General features: G+C 38.3%; 1 protein-coding gene across 3 annotated transcripts in view; it reads left to right on the forward strand.

Moving 5' to 3' along the window:
- Positions 1 to 25,000, forward strand: part of LOC133580131 (cGMP-dependent protein kinase 1) — a 441,177-nt gene that overhangs the window by 71,515 nt on the left and 344,662 nt on the right. For all 3 annotated transcript variants that reach the window (XM_061934558.1, XM_061934398.1, XM_061934477.1), the window contains exon 2: positions 1 to 46. This exon is cut by the window's left edge and continues 121 nt beyond it. In XM_061934558.1, coding sequence (XP_061790542.1) covers positions 1 to 46 — 46 coding nt within the window. The remainder of the gene's footprint in view (positions 47 to 25,000) is intronic.

The raw sequence follows: 25,000 nt of genomic DNA on the forward strand, positions 1-25,000 counted from the left end.
ATCATCAAGGAGGGCGATGTGGGTTCCTTGGTCTACGTCATGGAAGGTAAAAAAAAGCTGGCGTTTTATTATAATGAAATGTTTCTCTTTCCAAAATGTCCGCACCGTACCATTGATGGCGCACATGTGCAAAGTACACACTTTCTACACTACAATCTACAAACCCCGTTTCCATATGAGTTGGGAAATTGTGTTAGATGTAAATATAAACGGATTTGCAAATCATTTTCAACCCATATTCAATTGAATGCACGACAAAGACAACATATTTGATGTTTAAACTCATTTTGCAAATAATAATTAACTTAGAATTTCATGGCTGCAACACGTGCCAAAGTAGTTGGGAAAGGGCATGTTCACCACTGTGTTACATGGCCTTTCCTTTTAACAACACTCAATAAACGTTTGGGAACTGAGGAAACTAATTGTTGAAGCTTTGAAAGTGGAGTTCTTTCCCATTCTTGTTTTATGTAGAGCTTCAGTCGTTCAACAGTCGTATTTTACGCTTCATAATGCGCAACACATTTTCGATGGGAGACAGGTCTGGACTGCAGGCGGGCCAAGAAAGTACCCGCACTTTTTTTTTTACAAAGCCACGCTGTTGTAACACATGCTGAATGTGGCTTGGCATTGTCTTGCTGAAATAAAAGACGGCGCTTAGATGGCAGCATATGTTGTTCCAAAACCTGTATGTACCTTTCAGCATTAATGGTGCCTTCACAGATGTGTAAGTTACCCATGCCTTGGGCACTAATGCACCCTCATACCATCACACATGCTGGCTTTTCAACTTTGCGTCGATAACAGTCTGGATGGTTCGCTTCCCCTTTGGTCCGGATGACACGATGTCGAATATTTCCAAAAACAATTTGGAAATGTGGACTCGTCAGACCACGGAACACTTTTCCACTTTGCATGAGTCCATCTTAGATGATATCGGGCCCAGAGAAGCCGGCGGCGTTTCTGGGTGTTGTTGATAAATGGCTTTCGCTTTGCATAGTAGAGCTTTAACTTGCACTTACAGATGTAGCGACCAACTGTATTTGGTGACAGTGGTTTTCTGAAGTGTTCCTGAGCCCATGTGGTGATATCCTTTAGAGATTGATGTCGGTTTTTGATACAGTGCCATCTGAGGGATTGAAGGTCACGGTCATTCAATGTTGGTTTCCGGCCATGCCGCTTACGTGCAGTGATTTCTCCAGATTCTCTGAACCTTTTGATGATATTATGGACCGTAGATGTTGAAATCCCTCAATTTCTTGCAATTGCACTTTGAGAAACGTTGTTCTTAAACTGTTTGACTATTTGCTCACGCAGTTGTGGACAAAGTGTTGACCCTCGTCCCATCCTTTCTTGTGAAAGACTGAGCATTTTTTGGGAAGCTGTTTTTATACCCAATCATGGCACCCACCTGTTCCCAATTTGCCTGCACACCTGTGGGATGTTCCAAATAAGTGTTTGATGAGCATTCCTCAACTTTATCAGTATTTATTGCCACCTTTCCCAACTTCTTTGTCACGTGTTGCTGGCATCAAATTCTAAATTTAATGATTATTTGCAAAAAAAATAAACGTTTATGAGTTTGAACATCAAATATGTTGTCTTTGTCCCATATTCAACTGAATATGGGTTGAAAATGATTTGCAAATCATTGTATTCCGTTTATATTTACATCTAACACAATTTCCCAACTCATATGGAAACGGGGTTTGTACATGCTCGTGAAATAATGATTACCAACTTTTTCCTATGATTCGGTTTTCAGCATACTTGCCAACCTTGAGACCTCCGATTTCGGGAGGTGGGGGGAGGGGGGTGTGGGTGGGCGTGGTCGGGGTGGGGCGGGGGCGTGGTCGGGGGCGTGGCTAAAAGGGGAGGAGTATATTTACAGCTAGAATTCACCAAGTCAAGTATTTCATATATATATATATATATATATATATATATATATATATATATATATATATATATATATATATATATATATGAAATACTTGATGTTCAGTGAATTCTAGCTATATATATATATATATATATATATATATATATATATATATATATATATATATATATATATATATATATATATATATATATATATATATATATATATATATGGTTTAAAACCAGATGGAACAATCACAAGGCTTCTTTCAGGAACCAAAACCTGCGGAATACCACAGAACTCAGCAAACACATTTGGGACCTCAAAGACAATAATGTTGAATATTCAATAACATGGCAAATTCTTGCATCCAGCACACCTTACAATAGTGGTAATAAAAGAAGCAACCTATGCTTGAAAGAGAAACTGTTTATTATATACCGTCCAGACCTGTCATCCCTCAACAAGCGCAGCGAAATTGTATCAGCGTGCCGCCACAGAAGGAAACACCTCCTAGGTAACACATGAGCCAATCACCACGCCCCTACGCCAGCCTGTACCCACCCACTCTGTGCCCTATATAAACCATGGTATGTGAATGCTCCCATTTAAATCTCCTGATGATTGAGGGAACCCCTCATGAAACAGGCCTATAGAGATGAAATAGTCTTGTGATTTTTTTCCCACACATACATATATATATATATATATATATATATATATATATATATATGTATGGATATTTTATTATATATATATATTTTATTATTTATATATATATATATATACATATATATATATATATATGTGTATAGATATATATATTTATTTTATTATATATATATATATTTTATTATATATATATATATATATATATATATATATATATATATATATATATATATATATATATATATATATATATATAATTTATTAATTATGGTTTATTGAAACTACAGGGGCAGCACGGTGGTAGAGGGGTTAGTGCGTCTGCCTCACAATACGAAGGTCCTGAGTAGTCTTGGGTTCAATCCCGGGCTCGGGATCTTTCTGTGTGGAGTTTGCATGTTCTCCCCGTGACTGCGTGGGTTCCCTCCGGGTACTCCGGCTTCCTCCCACCTCCAAAGACATGCACCTGGGGATAGGTTGATTGGCAACACTAAATGGGCCCTAGTGTGTGAATGTGAGTGTGAATGTTGTCTGTCTATCCGTGATGGCCCTGCGATGAGGTGGCGACTTGTCCAGGGTGTACCCCGCCTTCCGCCCATGTGCAGCTGAGATAGGCTCCAGCGCCCCCGCGACCCCAAAGGGAATAAGCGGTAGAAAATGGATGGATATATATATATATATATATATATATATATATATATATATATATATATATATATATATATATATATATATATAAAATAAATACACATACACATATACACACACATAACACTCATCTACACATAACACTCATCTACTCATTGTTGAGTTAAGGGTTGAATTGTCCATCCTTGTTCTATTTGTCACTATTTTTCTAAGCATGCTGAACACCCTCACTGATGATGCAATGCTGTGTGGCACGCACAAAAGTGCTTTCATCAAATGCACTAGATGGCAGTATTGTCCTGTTTAAGAGTGTCACAACATTGCTGTTTACGGCAGACGAACTGCTTTACGGTATACAAAAAAGTGACTGCTGTTGTTGTGTGTTGTTACCGCGCTGGGAGGACGTTAATGAAACTGCCTAACAATAAACCCACATAAGAAACCAAGAACTCGCCCTCCATCATTCTACAGTTATAACGTGATTGGGCAGATATGCTTTTTTATATTGTGGAGGACCTGAGTCCGCCTGAATTTCGGGAGATTTTCGGGAGAAAATTTGTCCCGGGAGGTTTTCGGGAGAGGCGCTGAATTTCGGGAGTCTCCCGGAAAATCCGGGAGGGTTGGCAAGTATGGTTTTCAGTGAAAATTTTCCCAAAGTATCTTCGATTTTGGTACGACCAAACACGACGAAAAATCTCAGACTTAAGTGACTCAAGTACGCTCGCAAAATAAGCTACCGTATTTTCCGGACCATAGGGCGCACCGGATTATAAGGCGCACTGCTGATGAACGGTTCTAGTCAGGTCTATTTTCATACAAAAGGCGCACTGGATTTTAAGGCGCATTAAAGGAGTCATATTATTATGATTTTTTTTATGTAAATGTAAGGCGTTATAAGGCGCACTGTCGATTTGTGAGAAAATGAAAGGATTTTAAGTGCGCCTTATAGTCTGAAAAATACGGTACATTTTGGACGATATTTTTCATTCGAGAATGTTATTATTTGTAGAATTATCTACGTGGCCTCAATTCTGAAGTACGCACTGAAGCGTACTGTTACACCCTTATGCATACTTGCCAACCTTGAGACCTCCGATTTCGGGAGGTGGGGGGCGTGGTCGGGGTGGGGCGGGGGCGTGGTTGGGTGCGTGGATAAGAGGGGAGGAGTATATTTACAGCTAGATTTCACCATGTCAAGTATTTCATATATATATATATATATATATATATATATATATATATATATATGTATGTGTGGGAAAAAAATCACAAGACTATTTCATCTCTACAGGCCTGTTTCATGAGGGGGGGTACCCTCAATCGTCAGGAGATTTTAATGGGAGCATTCGCATACCATGGTTTATATAGGGCACAGAGTGGGTGGGTACAGGCTGGCCTAGGAGCGTGGTGATTGGCTCATGTGTTACCTAGGAGGTGTTTCCGTCTATGGCGGCATGTTGTTACAATTTCGCTGCGCTTGTTGAGGGATGACAGGTCTGGACGGTAAATAATAAACAGTTTCTCTTTCAAGCATAGGTTGCATCTTTTATTACCACTATTGTAAGGTGTGCTGGATGCAAGAATTTGCCATGTTATTGAATATTCAACATTATTGTCTTTGAGGTCCCAAATGTGTTTGCTGAGTTCCGTGGTATTTCGCAGGTTTTTGTTCCTGAAAGAAGCCTTGTGATTGTTCCATCTGGTTTTGAATTCTCCCTCGGTTAATCCTACATATGTGTCGGATGTGTTAATGTCCTTGCGTATTACCTTAGATTGGTAGACAACTGATGTTTGTAAGCACCCCCCGTTGAGAGGGCAATCAGGTTTCTTTCGACAATTACATCCTTTGTTGGTTTTGGAGTCGCTCTGTCTGAGGGCCGACGGCTCATTTGCAATTGTTTTGTTGTGGTTTGAGATGATTTGTCGTATATTGTTCATGCAGCTGTAGCTCAATTTAATGTTGTTCTTGTTGAATACTTTTCTTAGGGTGTTGTCTTTGGGAAAGTGTTTGTCAATCAGATTGAGGAATATATATATATATATATATATATATATATATATATATATATATATATATATATATATATATATATATATATATATATATATATATATATGTATGTATGTAAGAAATACTTGACTTTCAGTGAATTCTAGCTATATATATATAAATTATATATATATATATATATATATATATATATATATAAATATATAAATATATATATATATATAAATATATATATATATATATATATATATATATATATATATATATATATATATATATATATATATATATATATATATATATATAAATAAAATAAATACTTGAATTTCAGTGTTCATTTATTTACACGTATACACACACATAACACTCATCTACTCATTGTTGAGTTAAGGGTTGAATTGTCCATCCTTGTTCTATTCTCTGTCACTATTTTTCTAACCATGCTGAACACCCTTTCGCAGGTACTTAGAAAGGTTTCGAGTACCACCAAAAAAACGGAATCTCTGAAGACAGTATAAAAATCTGTATTAAAGATGTACAAATACTGTTTGTATAATAAGCATGTTATTGTTTAAAAATGAGGGTTAAGAGTTCAGTACTAAAAAAAAAGAAAAAAGAATGTGGCTTAAGTACAGTTTTTTAATTGAGCTGTTCCATTTTCTGGTTGGGTTGTTTATTTATTTTGAGTAACTTCTACATTTCTAAAAGGGGAGGAATGTAATAGAGTGATCTATGTTTGTCTGTTGCCATCTCCTGGTGAATGTTGGCTATAGCGTACTGGGGTCACTTTTTGGTTGGCCAACGATTTACGTGGTGTTGCGCACCTGACGTCAAGTGTGTGAGTCTGTTCTGAAGTCTACAGTAAAGAGACGTACTTCATCACCTCGCCTGGTTATTGCCTCCAACTCAATATATTACAACAACATTGCTGTTTACGGCAGACGAACTGCTTAACGTAGAATAAAACATGACTGCTGTTGTTGTGTGTTGTTGCCGCGCTGGGAGGACGTTAATGAAACTGCCTAACAACAAACCCACATAAGAAACCAAGAACTCGCCCTCCATCATTCTACAGTTATAACGTGTTTGGGCAGGCACGCTGTTTATATTGTGGGAAAGCGGACGTGAATACAGGCTGTCGACACGTCACTCAGGTCCGCATGGAGCTGGAGGGGGCGTGGCTTCCAGCTCCGCCTGAATTTCGGGAGATTTTCGGGAGAAAATTTGTCCCGGGAGGTTTTAGGGAGAGGCGTTGAATTTCGGGAGTCTCCCGGAAAATCCGGGAGGGTTGGCAAGTATGCCCTTATGAAGCTTGTCCATCACTTTTGACAAGGTAATAACTTTTGTTCCTATAGATTCGTCTGATCTTATCATCGGAACATAATTGGTTATCTTCTGATCTCTCACTGGCCATTTTCAGAAATGTCATTGCATTTCTTCCCCTCCAAAAATGTCTGACAGTTTTATAGGGTAGTGACGGGTATGGATCCGTCATCCAAATTGAAGCGTTAGCATCTTCCCCCTGTGTACTTTTCTTCCACACGAGCTGAGCAATGGGCGTGCAAAGCAAGAAGCAATAAGCCGGAGTCTTGTAAAATGATATTACTCTGAAAGGTCAATGACATACTTTGGAGAATGCCGATATTGATCTTTTCATCCCAGCCACATTTCCTGGAGCCTTAATTTGTGCTGACGTTGTTTTTTAGTGGATCTATGGGCAAACATAGAACCAGATGTATCTACTTGAACTATTAAAAAAACAACAACAACAACATATCCTAGGGCTGCTATTCAACTAGTGGCCCCAGAATGACACCAAGCTCAGTTCAAAACTTGGGACAGTTTTTTGCAGCAAATTCCGAAAAACTCTTCTGAAATAAACGCCTGTTTTACTGATTTTCAGTCACTGTCTCAATACTCATGCCTAATTGGATGTGGCACAAGCTTAGTTGTAGTGGGATGGCACTGTGAATATATATATATATATATATATATATGTGAATGTGAATTATATTTATATAGCGCTTTTTCTCTAGTGACACAAAGCGATTTTACATAGTGAAACCCAATATCTAATTTACATTTAAACCAGGTGGGTAAAGTGTCTTGCCCAAGGACACATCGGCAGTGACTAGGATGGCGGAAGCGGGGATCGAACCTGGAACTCTCAAGTTGCTGGCACGGCCGCTCTACCAACCGAGCTATACCGCCCCAATAAAATACAATAAGTGAGAGATCAGAAGATAAGCAATTATGTTCTGATAATGTTCTGATAATATATACATACATACATATATATACATACTACATACATACATATATAAATATATATATATATATATATATATATATATATATATATATATATATATATATATATACATACATACATACATACATACATACATACATACATACATACATACATACATACATACATACATACATACATATATATATATATCTATCTATATATATACATATACATATACATATACACATATATATGTATATGTATAAATATATATATATATACAGTATATATATATCTACATATACACACAAAAAATACATATATACATATACACATATATATGTGTATATACATACACATATATATATGTGTGTGTGTGTATATATATAAAAATGTATATATATATAAATATACATATATATGTGTATATGTATATATGTGTAAGTGTATATATATCTATATATATGTGCATATTTATGTGCATATGTATATATATCTATATATGTGCATATATATGTGCATATGTATATATACGTGTATATGTATATATATCTATATATATGTGCATATATATATGTGCATATGTATATATACACGTGTATATATATATTTATATATATATACATACATATATATATATATATGTGCATATATGTGTGCATATGTATATATATGTGTATATGTGCTTATATATACTGTATGTGCATATGTATATATATATATATATATATATATATATATATATATATACATATACACATATATATGTCTATATATACACATATATATGTGTATATATATACACATATATGTGTATATGTATGTATGTATATCTGTATATATATGTATATATATGTGTTTGTGTGTGTGTGTATATATATATATATATATATATGCTGTGCAATGTGTGAACAATTTCAACAAACCAAAAATAAAAACTTAAAAGATTGACAGTGTTGCAGTAAATCAGACATTGTTCACTTTCTTTAAATTTGCAAAGAAGACACTAATTTTAAGTGGTTTTACCAATTGTTTATTTTACTCCTGTTTGTTTTACATTGGGTCGAGGAGGAGGAGTCGCAGCTTTGCTTTGCAGCGAAGCTCTTGCTTGGTATACTTGCTTGCTCCGGTTTATACTGTTTGCTTGCCTGACAGAATTGCTATTGCGACACATTTAGAACAGATAGTTTATTTAAAAAATGCAGCTCAATTTTACATTAAACAAACTAATCTCGCGATCCGGAGTGAACCTGATCCGGCCCGCAAGTTTGACATCCCTGGTATAGAGGAACCTGGACCGGTGTAAACACATTAGCAGATCCTTTGCATTGACATTTTACCCTTGCTAGCAAACATAGAACACTGGGGTCTAGACCTGTGATTTACCTCACCGGGTAAGGCATTCCTTTAAGTCCTCTCCTTTTTGGCAGTTAGACATTCTTCTTGTAATGTGATTTTTTTAACCAACTGTTGCTGTACTTGTTTACTTCAAATGCAGTCATTAGTCATTTGTTCCACTTCTTTAGTTACAGAAGTGGTGTTCCTCAAGGTTCTATTTTATGTCCTCTTTTTTTCCATAATTGTGGCCCGCGAGTTTAGTTAAAAAAAACTTGTGAGAGACTGCCATTCTTGTGCTGTCAGAGATGATCTTTGATTATTGTATTTTACAGAAGGTCCTTAGAAATATCTATCCATCTAAAATCTATCTAATATCTACCTTTGACAAAATGAATATACCAAAATCAAATGTCTACTGTAGTCGATACATTTTAGGGAGAAGTCTGGGCCCACCTGTCAAATATATGTCAAACTTGCCAACCTTGAGACCTCCGATTTCGGGAGGTGGGGGGCGTGGTCGGGGGTGGGGCGGGGGGTGCGGTTAAGATATATGTATATATAAGAAATACTTGACTTTCAGTGAATTCTAGCTATATATATATATATTTTATTACATATATATATATATATATATATATATATATATATATATATATATATATATATATATATATATAAATAAATAAATAAATAAAATAAATACTTGAATTTCAGTGTTCATTTATTTACACATATACACACACATAACACTCATCTACTCATTGTTGAGTTAAGGGTTGAATTGTCCATCCTTGTTCTATTCTCTGTCACTATTTCAGAACACACACATTATACAAATATACATTATAAAATCAATAAGAAAACGGGAGCTCTAATTTGGGAGTCTGAATTAGGATCAGAAGTTCCTATATAAACATTGCGCACTCACGTCGCCTTTTTGTATTGATTACTGCAGCTGTGCACTGGATTCATTCACAAATACAAACTACAACTCACAAACACTTTAGAGTTAGGCTCCACCATCAGAATGTGTACTTAAACTTTCAAAGATCACATGGATATTATTCAGTGAGTTGATTCACCAAAACTAACCTGTTATACAGGAAGAAAAAGCACACAGGACGTTTCAATTGTTCACAGACTGGTCGCGCTCATCAGAATGACAAGACACTTCCGGTCTGCAGGTGATAGCATTCAATTGGGAAGAAACGCCCTACTGCCCCCTACTGACCAATGTGAATACTGATAAATGTGTAATGACAGCTCCAAAAACGAATTCAAACCACAAAACAAAATAAATAAATCAACACAAAAATGTGACACATTATGGGTGGGTCACATATGCATGTACAGTAGATGGCAGTATTGTCCTGTTTAAAAGTGTCACAACATTGCTGTTTACGGCAGACAAACTGCTTTACGGTAGACGAAGACTTGACTGCTGTTGTTGTGTGTTGTTACCGCGCTGGGAGGACGTTAATGAAACTGCCTAACAATAAACCCACATAAGAAACCAAGAACTCGCCCTCGATTATTAGCTGTTTATATTGTGGGAAAGCGGACGTTTGAACAGGCTGTCAACACGTCACTCAGGTCCGCATGGAGCTGGAGGGGGCGTGGCCTCCAGCTCCGCCTGAATTTCGGGAGATTTTCGGGAAAAAATGTGAGGTTTTCGGGAGAGGCGCTGAATTTCGGGAGTCTCCCGGGAAATCCGGGAGGGTTGGCAAGTATGATATATGTGGCCCCCAAAACAATCTAATTGAATATTCCTGAATGTAGAAAGCAATAGAAAACTACTACAAGTAACTCTTGGGATGGAAATCATGGTTCCAAAGTCTTAAAGATGATCAAGCAACAGCGTTAAAGGGGTCTCTAACCAGGTTAGGGATTTCTCACGTATATGTGAGCAAAACATCAACATTGCCGCATGGAATGTTAGAACTATGTACCAGAAAGGCAAACTAGATAATGTCACACAAGAATGAAGATCAACATTTTTGAACTATCAGAAGTACGATGGAAAGGCGCAGGTGAAATAACATCGGATAACCCCACAATTTTATACTCTGGAGGATAGAAACACCAAAGAAGAGTTGGAGTCATTTTGGATCCCAAATGTTCGAAGGCATTGAAAGTCTTCTGGACAGTTACAAAGTACTTGTTGTTAAATTTAGAGGAAAACCCTTTGACATTGATCTCATACAAACTAACCAAGAAAAGGTACATATCGAGAAATTCCATGAAGACCTTGAACGGGCAAAAAGACAACTTAAATCACAGGACATCAAGATTATAATGGAGGACTTCAATTCAAAAGTTGGGAAAGAATGCATCCAAAATATGGTAGACCTTTTTGGAATTGGAGAGATCGATGAAGGGGGTGAAAAACTGGTATAGTAGTGTCAAGAGAACAAGTTCATCATCACCAACACTTTCATCCTGTCATGTCTGTGTGATCATGTTTTGTTTTAGTAATGTTCGGTTTAAATTTTGGACTTTTTGTGCACTTTTGTTTTGTTTTGTCACCATAGCAACCATTAGTTTCACCTGTCACGTCACGCACCTGTTCCACGTTTGGACTCATTGTGCACTCTTGTCACCATAGCAACCATTAGTTTTCACCTGTCACGTCACGCACCTGTTTCACGTTTCGAGTCACGCACCTGCTTTCACTAACCATGTCCATAGTATTTAAGTTCATTCATTTTCTGTTGTTCGTTCTGACGACATCACCACATTTATGCTCCTGCACGCTCTCCACACCCTGATGACCCTTGCTACTCTTTTTTTTCATGCCGGTTCCATGCCAAGTAAGTTTTTGTTTGTTAAGCCACAGTTAGTGTTTTGTTTAATTGTTCATAGTTTCTGCCAATGTGCAAGTTTTGTGTTTAAAGTCTAGTTTTATTCTCCGCCACTGTGCGCGCTTTTTGTTTATTCCTTTTTGATAGTTTAAAATAAATCATGTACCCACCTTCAAGCCTTGACCAGTCCAGTTCATTTGCACCACGGGAGAACAAACCAAGCCACAGTCCAAGTCATGACACATCCAAGGAGATGTTGAACATAGAAAAGCCCTGGTAATAGACTTAAAAAAACCAAATCAATGTTATATTAATCAAAAAAGCGGTTCAAAAACTCAAGTCTCGATTCAAAGTCCATCCCATAGGCGGACCGTGGTAGTGATCACATCCCAGTTAGATCAGTCATGAAAGAGAGACTCAAAAACATCCACGAATATAAAAGAACAGGACCAAGATTTTTGAGATAATTTTGCTTTGTGAGTGTCAAACAAATTTGAAATATTGCACAGATTTACAAACACATAAAACATAATGAAAAACGTAAACCACACAAAAAATGGATTACTCAAGAAATGTTTGATTTAATGGACACAAACACAAAAGTGAGTACAAACAAACTGGATAAACTTATAAAGAAGAAATGCAACAAGGCTAAAGAAGTGTGGCCAAACTCCCGATGTGAAGAAACGGAACACAAGGACACTGACATCAAGTACATACTAGAAGATCAAAGAAGTCATCGAGAAACAGGGCCCCTCAAAGTCAGGATCAAATCAAATCAAAGGAAGGATAAGAAAGACATTCTGTCAAGATGGTCAGAATACATTGAAGATTTAAGTCCATGACAACCGAGGCCCACCTCCAACTTGAAAGAAGAACATGAAAGGCCCACCCATAACAGAAGATGAAGTCAAAAATGCCATGTCCAAAATGAAACAGGGAAAAGTGGTTGGACCAGATAAGATACCAATAGAAGTCATAGGAGCACTCAAAGAAATTGGAACATCAGAACTGACAAAATTGTTTAACATCAGGACGACAGACAAATCCCTACAGATGTGAAAAAAATCGATTTTTATAACTCTGCCAAAGAAACCAGGAACAACAGTGATGACATAGGATGATTAGTCTTGTGATTCATACCACCAACATTATTCTTAAGAGTATTGATGCAAGAGCAAGGAAGAGAATATACGTCCAGAGCTTTCGGCCACGCAATTCGAATTTCTTTCGCACAAGGGCACCAGAAAGTCTATATTTAAACTCGGTATGTTAATGGGACGATCAATAGAAGTGCAAGCGGGTGTATACCTGTGTTTTAGAGACTATTCCAAAGCATTTGATGAAGTGAAATACAGGTAAAAGCCAGTAAATTAGAATATTTTGAAAAACTTGATTTATTTCAGTAATTGCATTCAAAAGGTGTAACTTGTACATTATATTTATTCATTGCACACAGACTGATGCATTCAAATGTTTATTTCATTTAATTTTGATGATTTGAAGTGGCAACAAATGAAAATCCAAAATTCCGTGTGTCACAAAATTAGAATATTACTTAAGGCTAATACAAAAAAGGGATTTTTAGAAATGTTGGCCAACTGAAAAGTATGAAAATGAAAAATGTGAGCATGTACAATACTCAATACTTGGTTGGAGCTCCTTTTGCCTCAATTACTGCGTTAATGCGGCGTGGCATGGAGTCGAAGAGTTTCTGGCACTGCTCAGGTGTTATGAGAGCCCAGGTTGCTCTGATAGTGGCCTTCAACTCTTCTGCGTTTTTGGGTCTGGCATTCTGCATCTTCCTTTTCACAATACCCCACAGATTTTCTATGGGGCTAAGGTCAGGGGAGTTGGCGGGCCAATTTAGAACAGAAATACCATGGTCCGTAAACCAGGCACGGGTAGATTTTGCGCTGTGTGCAGGCGCCAAGTCCTGTTGGAACTTGAAATCTCCATCTCCATAGAGCAGGTCAGCAGCAGGAAGCATGAAGTGCTCTAAAACTTGCTGGTAGACGGCTGCGTTGACCCTGGATCTCAGGAAACAGAGTGGACCGACACCAGCTGGACTGCTGCTGAGTGGTCCAAAGTCATGTTTTCTGACGAAAGCAAATTTTGCATTTCCTTTGAAAATCGAGGTCCCAGAGTCTGGAGGAAGACAGGAGAGGCACAGGATCCACGTTGCCTGAAGTCTAGTGTAAAGTTTCCACCATCAGTGATGGTTTGGGGTGCCATGTCATCTGCTGGTGTCGGTCCACTCTGTTTCCTGAGATCCAGGGTCAACGCAGCCGTCTACCAGCAAGTTTTAGAGCACTTCATGCTTCCTGCTGCTGACCTGCTCTATGGAGATGGAGATTTCAAGTTCCAACAGGACTTGGCGCCTGCACACAGCGCAAAATCTACCCGTGCCTGGTTTACGGACCATGGTATTTCTGTTCTAAATTGGCCCGCCAACTCCCCTGACCTTAGCCCCATAGAAAATCTGTGGGGTATTGTGAAAAGGAAGATGCAGAATGCCAGACCCAAAAACGCAGAAGAGTTGAAGGCCACTATCAGAGCAACCTGGGCTCTCATAACACCTGAGCAGTGCCAGAAACTCATCGACTCCATGCCACGCCGCATTAACGCAGTAATTGAGGCAAAAGGAGCTCCAACCAAGTATTGAGTATTGTACATGCTCATATTTTTCATTTTCATACTTTTCAGTTGGCCAACATTTCTAAAAATCCCTTTTTTGTATTAGCCTTAAGTAATATTCTAATTTTGTGACACACGGAATTTTGGATTTTCATTTGTTGCCACTTCAAATCATCAAAATTAAATGAAATAAACATTTGAATGCATCAGTCTGTGTGCAATGAATAAATATAATGTACAAGTTACACCTTTTGAATGCAATTACTGAAATAAATCAAGTTTTTCAAAATATTCTAATTTACTGGCTTTTACCTGTATAACAAAACTTTTCCCAATATAGAGTGAGCTGAATACTGATAGGAAAGACCTGAGGAGTCCTCAACATTTGAAGAGGGACCCCCTCAACGGTCCGTGGTTGCAGGTTGCACACCATCTTCCCAGAACGTAGTTTTCCCACCATAAAACCACAACATTTATTGGCAATAACCCTCATGCCAGATTGTTCTAGGAAGCTTTCAAGAATGTCGATGTTGAAAGCCATGCCAGCCCAAGAGTCACTAACCAAGACCAAATCATCAGCAAAAGCAAGCGCAGATAGATAATGGGCATCGATCTGGAAGCCCCTTCCATCGCGCTCAAGCCTTGCCAACAATGGGTCAATTGCCAAGTTGAACAGTAAGGGGGAGAGCGGGTCACCCTGCTTGACCCCGCTCAAAATCTTAAAAGGTCTAGTTTCACCATCTGAAGTTTTGATCGTTGTCACACTGCCTATGACTCTGCGTAGTTTAATATTCACACGTCTTGCCGCCAAGACGTCCAGTATCAGATAATGCGAGACTGAGTCAAATGCCTTGGCGAGGTCTTCAAAGACCACTGCCAGAGGCGTTCTCCGCTTCATACAGTTTGCAATCAGGCCTTTGAGCATTGCAAGGTTTTCGGAACACCCAGGACTATCTGTGAAACCTTTTTGCAATGGACTCAGATGGCAAATGCTCTGTAATCTCTCAGTCAATAGTCCCGACAACAGGCGAGTCAGTACAGAGCCGATCGTGATGGGTCTCCAGTTGCGGGCATCTTTGAGGCTGTTCGGATCATCCGATTTTGGTAAGAGAGTGGTCCGACTAACTTTGAAGCTAGCGGGTATCCGACCTTCACTCAGAAAGGCGGAGAACAAAGCTGACAACTTCTCCCCTTTTGGGTCCCACTCTTTGACCCTAACGAGTTCTATTAAGTCAGAGATTCCCACGTTTTGATCGCCCTGCACACCTCCTCGGGTGAGACCTCCTCACCCAGTCTGGAGTTGTCCAAATCAGGTGTCACTGGAAAACCAGCGAGCCTGATATATTTTGGGGCTGCTTCCCAAACACATTTATAATGCTGTTCTACCGTGAAGGTAGACAGTGGACATGCCTGTTGTTCCTTACCATCCAAAATTCGAGAGACCGGAGCCTTCTTGTTGAGCCTGTGTCATGATCCGTGGTCCGGATCATGTTTTGTGTATTCTGTTTAGTTCCTGTTTTTGCACCTCCTGAGTTTAGTTACCATGGCTATTTATTAGTTTCACCTGCCTCTTGTGCTCCGGACGCGCACCTGTTTGTAATCACTGACATTATTTAAGCCTGCCTTTGCCAGTCAGTCGGTCTGGCTTCTTTATTTGCGTCACGCTACTGTTACGTTAGTTTTGCCTGTCTCCTAGCCCCTGCTAGTGATCCCTAGTCTGTGCTAAATTGTAGCCTTAGCTTCAGGTGCGATCAGCACCTTGTTCCGTCAGTTTGTTTTCTGTTTGTTAATTTACTATTAAATCATGTTCCTACCTGCAAGTCCTGTCCGGAGTCGTCCGCTTGCACCCTGGGAGAACAAACCCCGCATCACCATGCGACCCGGTCATAACAGCCTGAATAGGACCTGATTGCTTCGTCTGACCACAAGAAATCTGTGCCGGGAACAAGAATGGATGGTGAATGCAGTCAATTCAAAGCCATTCCAAGGGGGGTTAGACAAGGTTGCGTTCTCCTCTACAGTGAAAGGATCTTACGTAAAACGTTGATCATTACGCTGGAATAGCGTGTCGATTTAGCTGACAGACTAAAAATAAATAAATACAGAAAATCCTAAACACAATAGTAGCCCACGTTGTAGCAAACGGACTGACTCGAAACGTCAACAAAACGGAATGCAAGACCACATCCACATACAACAACGTGTATCAATTCAATTGGCGTCACAGTAACTTCAGATAGTGGATACGAAATAGAGATGAATAAATGGATTGCTTGTCAAAAAACAGCCTTAATAAAATATTTCGAAATGAAAATATCTCACTCGGAGTCCTCAAAACGAGAGCCCTGATCATCGATGTCCGCAAACAGGCTCCATGAAGACCCCCGACCTATTACCATAAACGTATCGTTACGTTTCATCTGGCAGGTATTCAACAGCCAGTTGTGACGACGGGCAGGATGTTAAACGCTGCCGCTTTTACTCTTCATTAAACCTCTCATGAGTCATTGCGTCTGACTTCCACAACCTTTTACAAAGGACAAAGCAAATTTGACTTTCAGACTTGATTACATAAGGAATATAAATCAGTCTGATTGAACATTAATGCTATTTCTACTGGCACTTGTTAAAAGGTTCAACGTTTAACCTTGTTTTGTTTTGTCAGCCGTTCCAAAACGTCTCACAAAAACTCAAGTGTTTACTCAGTTTCTATTCAGAAGGTTGGGCATAATAGATGCAATTTAGAGGTAAGAACAGCTATTATACCCACAATGTCTGAATAAAAGAAACTGAACATATAGGAAATAAAAAGACACAGACATGCAAAACTAAATTGTATACAGAGAGGAATTAAATGATGCAATACGTACAAACAGCTAGCCTAAATAGCATGTTAGCGTCGATTAGCTTGCAGTCATGCAGTGACCAAATATGTCTGATTAGCACTCCACACAAGTCAATAATATCAACAAAGTTCACCACACAGCATAAAACGTTTGGTGGACAAAATGAGACCGAGAATGAGTGGCATAAAACACTTCTCTCTGTGGCAGCGTCTGAGAAAGTTGTACATGCAAACAAACTACGGTGAGTTCAAGGACCGTTGAAATTAGTAGGACACAACAGTGCTCGTCAAATACTCATCAGTGAAGTATTTTTAATATAAACAGTGGGATTTTTAACAATTAAGAAGGTTTTTGTCATGTTTGTTCTCCCTCAGAAACCTTATTAAATAAAAAATATATTTTTTCCCCTCACTTTTTTCCATTTTCACACATTTTCGAAAAAGCTCCATGGATCCACTAGGGTGGCGCTAAAGAGCTGCAGGTTGCAGACCCCCGTTTTAGTCTAACAACATTTACTGTAATTTTAGTGGACTAGAATGTTGAGGAATTTAGTCGAGCAAAACTAAATCAATTTAGAGTACTTAAATATGACTAAAACTAAAACAGATTTTCGTCAAAAAACGATGACTAAAACTACTTTAACTACTGCTGTAAACATACTACGGTGAGTTCAAGGACCGCTGAAATTAGTAGGACACAACAGTGCTCGCCAAATACTCATCAGTGAAGCATGTTTAACATAACCAGTGGGATTTTTAACAATTAAAAAGGTTTTTGTCATGCACTGACTAAATATGCCCGATTAACACTCCAACAAGTCAATGACATCAACAAAGCTCACCTTTTTGAATTCACGCACAGCATAAAACATTTGGTGGACAAAATGAGTCAAAGAAAGTGTGGCATAAAACACGTCTTTCTGTGGCAGCGTCGGAGAAAGTTGTACATGTGAACAATCTACGGTGAGTTCAAGGACCGCCAAATCTAGTAGGACAAAAGAGTGCTCGCCAAATACTCACCAGTGAAGTATTTTTAATACAAACAGTGGGATTTTTAACAATTAAGAAGGTTTTTGTCATGTTTGTCCTCTTTCAGAAACCTTATTAAAACAAAAAAAAATATTTTTTCCCCTCATTTTCTTCCATTTTCACACATTTTTGAAAAAGCTCCAGGGAGCCACTAGGGCGGCGCTAAAGAGCTGCAGGTTGCAGACCCCCGTTTTAGTCCAACAACATTTACTGTAATTTTAGTGGACTAGAATGTTGAGGAATTTAGTTGAGCAAAACTAAATTAATTTAGATTACTAAAATATGACTAAAACTAAAACAGATTTTTGTCAAAAAACTACGACTAAAACTACTTTGACTTCTGCTGTAAACAAACTACGGTGAGTTCAAGGACTGCTGAAATTAGTAGGACAAAATGGTGCTCGCCAAATACTCATCAGTGAAGCATATTTAATATAAACAGTGGGATTTTTAACAATTAAGAAGGTTTTGGTCATGCACTGACTAAATATGCCTGATTAGCACTCCAACAAGTCAATGACATCAACAAAGCTCACCTTTTTGCATTCATGCACAGCATAAAACATTTGGTGGACAAAATGAGTCAAAGAAAGTGTGGCATAAAACACGTCTGTCTGTGGCAGCGTCGGAGAAAGTTGTACATGTGAACAATCTACGGTGAGTTTACACAATTTACTGTAATTTTAGTGGACTAGAATGTTGAGGAATTTAGTCGAGCAAAACTAAATCAATTGAGATGACTAAAATATGACTAAAACTTAAACAGATTTTCGTCAAAAAACTACGACTAAAACTACTTTGACTACTGCTGTAAACAACAGCATAAAACGTTTGGTGGACAAAATGAGTCAAAGAAAGAGTGGCATAAAACACGTCTTTCTGTGGCAGCGTCGGAGAAAGTTGTACATGTGAACAATCTACGGTGAGTTCAAGGACCGCCACAATTAGTAGGACAAAACGACGCTCACCAAATACTCTCATCAGAGAATCATGTTTATTATAAACAGTGGGATTTCTAACAATTATGATGTCAGAAACCATATTAAAACTAAAATATATTTTTCACCCCATCTTTTTCTATTTTTATACATTTTTGAAAAAGCTCCAGGGAGCCACTAGGGCGGCGCTAAAGAGCTGCAGGTTGCAGACCCCCGTTTTAGTCTAACACAATTTACTGTCATTTTAGTGGACTAGAATGTTGAGGAATTTAGTCGAGCAAAACTAAATCAATTTAGATGACTAAAATGTGACTAAAACTAAAACAGATTTTCGTCAAAAAACTACGACTAAAACTACTTTGACTACTGCTGTAAACAATCTACGGTGAGTTCAAGGACCGCTGAAATTAGTAGGACAAAAGAAGGTTTTTGTCATGCACTGACTAAATATGCCGGATTAGCCCTCCAACAAGTCAATGACATCAACAAAGCTCACCTTTTTGCATTCATACACAGCATAAAACGTTTGGTGGACAAAATAAGTCAAAGAAAGAGTGGCATAAAACACGTCTTTCTGTGGCAGCGTCGGAGAAAGTTGTACATGTGAACAATCTACGGTGAGTTCAGGGACCACTGAAATTAGTAAGACACACTCGCCAAATACTCATCAGTGAAGTATTTTTAATACAAACAGTGGGATTTTTAACAATTAAGAAGGTTTTTGTCAAAATATGCCTGGTTAGCACTCCAACAAGTCAATGACATCAACAAAGCTCACCTTTTTACATTCATGCACAGCATGAAACGTTTGGTGGACAAAATTAGTCAAAGAAAGAGTGGCATAAAACACGTCTTTCTGTGGCAGCGTCGGAGAAAGTTGTACATGTGAACAATCTACGGTGAGTTCAAGGACCGCCACAATTAGTAGGACAAAACGGCGCTCACCAAATACTCTCATCAGAGAATCATGTTTATTATAAACAGTGGGATTTCTAACAATTATGATGTCAGAAACCATATTAAAACTAAAATATATTTTTCACCCCATCTTTTTCTATTTTCATACATTTTTTAAAAAGCTCCAGGGAGCCACTAGGGCGGCGCTAAAGAGCTGCAGGTTGCTGAACCCCGTTTTAGTCTTACAAAATGTACCGTCATTTTAGTGGGCTAAAATGTTGAGGAGTTTAGTCGACTAAAACTAAACCGACATAGATGACTAAAATATGACTAAAACAAAAAAAAAGATTTTCGTCAAAAAACTATCAGTGGGAGTGATTATGCAAGGCGCTCGTCATACCACACCACCTTAGCCGCGCTCACCCTTTAGAGCACAGCCCTGGCACAAAACCTGCAGAAAATAGTTCTTCCCAGGCTTCTCTCTGTTTACATTTCCATACTTTTGCACTATTTTTGTTATTAATATTATGATTATTTACAGTTTCCCAGCCCTACTTTCCATTTAAAGAGCTACAATTGGTGGCTCTTGTCAAAACTGCCAAAATAAAACATGCACATTGACGCTACGGATCCTTTTCAGCGTTTTGTCGCAAGAGTGACACCACTTGCTTATCTGCAACACCCGGACGGGGCTCTAACACGCAGAACGTATCATCGTGCAGATCAAATGCAAAACAAGTGAATGCTGCAAGCAAATGAGGGATTATTTGGTTAACTATAATTAGAAACCACATTTGCTCATGGCAGGAATCATTGCAGATAATGCAAAACTAAACCAGACTGGAGACGTTGAGCCGGGAGACAAAATGCTCCATTTTTTATTTGTTTGTCTTTGTTTGCTAACGAGGGGAACGTACAATACATCCACAAAGCGCTTCACTTGGAATAAATTGGAATAAATTCATTGGAATAAATTATATTTTGTCCTCAAAATTCTACAGACAATAGCCCGTAATTTAATTTTTTTTGTTAATCCAATTTATTCAAAATAAAACACCATAAAATCACAGCACTTTCTCAATGCTTTGTTGACACATCTTTGGCAGTAATTAAGTTCTTTTAGAGTACGATGCCTCAAAGCTGGCACACCAACATCAGGCTGGAAGCGAAGCCTTGGTTTTCATCCAGGATGTCTCTGTACATTGCTGCATTCATCTTTCCCTCTATCCTGACAACAACAACACTGTAGGGATGGTGTTCTTTTCGTGCCAAAGACTTCGATCTTTGTCTCATCAGACCAGAGAATTTAGTTTTCTCATGGTCTGAGAGTCTTTCAGGTGCATTTTGGGAAACTTTTTTTTACTAAGAACTGGCTTCCCGTCCGGCCACACAATGGGTGGATTGTCCTTCTGGAAGGTTCTCCTCGCTCCACAGAGGAATGCTGCAGCTCTGACAGAGTGACCATGGGGTTCTTGGTCACCTCCCTGACTAGACTAAGACGAATGCAGCAATGTACAGAGACATCCTGGATGAAAACCAACACTTCCCATCTAATCTGACGATGCAAAGAGGAATGAGAGAAAGTGCCCAAAGATAGGTTTGATTGATTGATTGATTGAAACTTTTATTAGTAGATTGCACCAGTGAAGTACATCATACTTGCCAACCTTGAGACCTCCGATTTCGGGAGGTGGGGGGAGGGGGGGTGGGGGTGGGCGTGGTTGGGGTGGGACGGGGGCATGGTTGGGGGCGTGGCTAAAAGGGGAGGGGTATATTTACAGCTAGAATTCACCAAGTCAAGTATTTCCTATATAAATATATATATATATATATATTGTCATGTCTGTATTATCATGTTTTGTTTTAAGTCATGTTTTGTTTAGTTTCTGTCTTTTCACTCCCTTGTCTGGTCACCATAGCAACCATTAGTTTTCACCTGTCACGTCACGCACCTGTTTCACGTTTTGAGTCACGCACCTGCTTTCACTAGTCATGTCCATAGTATTTAAGTTCATTCATTTTCTGTTGTTCGGCCTGACGACCTCACACCACATTTATGCTCTGTCCATTGTTTCATGTCCATGTTCACGCTGCTCCTTTTTTTGTCCAAGCCAAGTAAGTTTTTGTTCCATGTTTATAATCTTTTTGTTTTTCATAGTTTATTCTCCGCCACTGTGCGTGCTTTTCATTTGTACTTTTTGCTATAGTCTTTTGGTTTCATAGTTTATTATCCGCCACTGTGCGCGCTTTCATTTATCCCTTTTTTTTTATATATTAAATTGAAAAGCTAACTCCCAAGATCAAGTCCTGACATATATATATATATATATATATATATATATATATATATATATATATATATATATAAGAAATACTTGACGTTCAGTGAATTCTATATATATATAAAAATATATATATATTTATTTTATTATATATATATTTTATTATATATATATATATATATATATATATATATATATATATATATATATATATATATATATATATATATATATATATATATATATATATATATATATATATATAAAAAATACTTGAATTTCAGTGTTCATTTATTTACACATATACACACACATAACACTCATCTACTCATTGTTGAGTTAGTTAAGGGTTGAATTGTCCATCCTTGTTCTATTCTCTGTCACTATTTTTCGAACCATGCTGAACACCCTCTCTGATGCTTTGCTGTGTGGCACGCACAAAAGTGCTTTCATCAAATGCACTAGATGGCAGTATTGTCCTGTTTAAGAGTGTCACAACATTGCTGTTTACGGCAGACAAACTGCTTTACGGTAGACAAAAACTTGACTGCTGTTGTTGTGTGTTGTTGCCGCGCTGGGAGGACGTTAATGAAACTGCCTAACAATAAACCCACATAAGAAACCAAGAACTCGCCCTCCATCATTCTACAGTTATAACGTTATTGGGCAGGAATTCTGTTTATGTTGTGGGTTAGTCCGCCTGAATTTCGGGAGATTTTCGGGAGAAAATTTGTCCCGGGAGGTTTTCGGGAGAGGCGCTGAATTTCGGGAGTCTCCCGGAAAATCCGGGAGGGTTGGCAAGTATGAAGTACATATTCCGTACAATTGACCACTAAATGGTAACACCCGAATAAGTTTTTCAACTTGTTTAAGTCGGGGTCCACTTAAATTGATTCATGATACATATATATACTATCATCATAATACAGTCATCACACAAGTTAATCATCAGAGTATATACATTGAATTATTTACATTATTTACAATCCGGGGTGTGGGATGTGGAGGGGGGGTTAGGTTTGGTTGTTATCATCACTTCAGTCATCGACAAAGGAGGATAGAGATGCCCTTTCTTTTACACCTGTTGGGAGTGCATTCCACTTGATCAAATATACACTCTTAGAAATAAAAGTGCTAAGTAGAACCATATATGGTTCTTCGGCTCGTCCTCATAGGAGAACCCTTTTTGGCTCCAGGTAGAACCTTTTTATAAAGGTTCCACCTGGAACCCTTTTGGAGGGTTCTACCTAGAACTGTGTGTGTAAGGTTCCACCCAGAACCCCCCATGAGAGGTTCTACAAAGAACCCACGCAGGGAGTTCCACTAAGAACCCTTTCGTATTTCAAGGGTTTCATCTAGAACCCACACAGGGAGTTCCACTAAGAACCCTTTTGTATTTCAAGACTTTCATCTAGAACCCACACAGGGAGTTCCACTAAGAACCCTTTCGTATTTCAAGGGTTTCATCTAGAACCCACACAGGGAGTTCCACTAAGAACCCTTTTGTATTTCAAGACTTTCATCTAGAACCCACGCAGGGAGTTCCACTAAGAACCCTTTCATATTTCAAGGGTTTCATCTAGAACCCACGCAGGGAGTTCCACTAAGAACCCTTTCGTATTTCAAGGGTTTCATCTAGAACCCACACAGGGAGTTCCACTAAGAACCCTTTCGTTTGTCAAGGGTTTCATCTAGAACCTATGCAGGGAGTTCCACTAAGAACCCTTTCATGTTTCAAGGGTTTCATCTAGAACTCACACAGGGAGTTTCACAAAGAACTCTTTCATGTTTCAAGGGTTTCATCTAGACCTGACACAGGGGGTTCTAAAAACATCCCTTTTCAAAGGTTTTCACCGATAACCGTCTTGTCTTCTGAGGGTTCTATAAAGAACCATATTGTATTCTACAGATCAGTTTAGTTCATATTATATTGTGGTCATTTATCATGTTGACATTGAACAAACATTCAAAACATTTTAATGAGAAAAACATTTATTTAAAGATAGGCACCATTATTGGCAAATGTTATCAGGAAGTATGTCCCTGGTGACACAGGATCTTACCCATGCTGTCAACAATCCCTGAAGAACTCTTTCTTCCAAAAACGGTTCTCTGGATCAAAATAGTTCTTACTGGAACCCTTAGTGTTAGTGAGAACCCTTTTAAAACCAATTATTCAGAAAAGGGGTTTTAAAGGGTTCTCTGGATCAAAATGGTTCTTACTGGAACCATTAGCGTTACCAAGAACCCTTGAAAAACCCTTTCTTCGGGAAAGGGTTTTTCAGAAGCAAATGGTTCCAGTTAGAACCTCAGCCCTTGTAGAAGAACCCTTTTAGAACACTTATTTCTAAGAGTGTACTGCAAAAGAAAAGACACAAAAACAGGTGAAAAATAAATATACATACAATTACATAAGGCTAAAATAAATACATTCCACATGAATAAATAATAACATGTAACTTTCTTCCGTCAACAGTCAATAAAATCAAAATGCAAATGATAACACAGCTTTGCCACTTTAGTCATCATTTTGGCGCTTATGAAACTTATCTACGACTTTAGCTCCGGACTTCTTCTGATTGTTTGAAATTGTCATTACTGCTACAAGTGGTGAAAAAGTGTATTACAACTAGAGATATCCGATATTCACGATATTGTCCAACTCTTAATTACCGATTCCGATATCAACCGATACCGATATATACAGTCGTGGAATTAACACATTATTATGCCTAATTTTGTTGTGATGCCCCGCTGGATGCATTA

This window comes from Nerophis lumbriciformis, linkage group LG02 (genome assembly GCF_033978685.3).
Source record: "Nerophis lumbriciformis linkage group LG02, RoL_Nlum_v2.1, whole genome shotgun sequence".
NCBI classification, from domain to species: Eukaryota; Metazoa; Chordata; class Actinopteri; order Syngnathiformes; family Syngnathidae; genus Nerophis; species Nerophis lumbriciformis.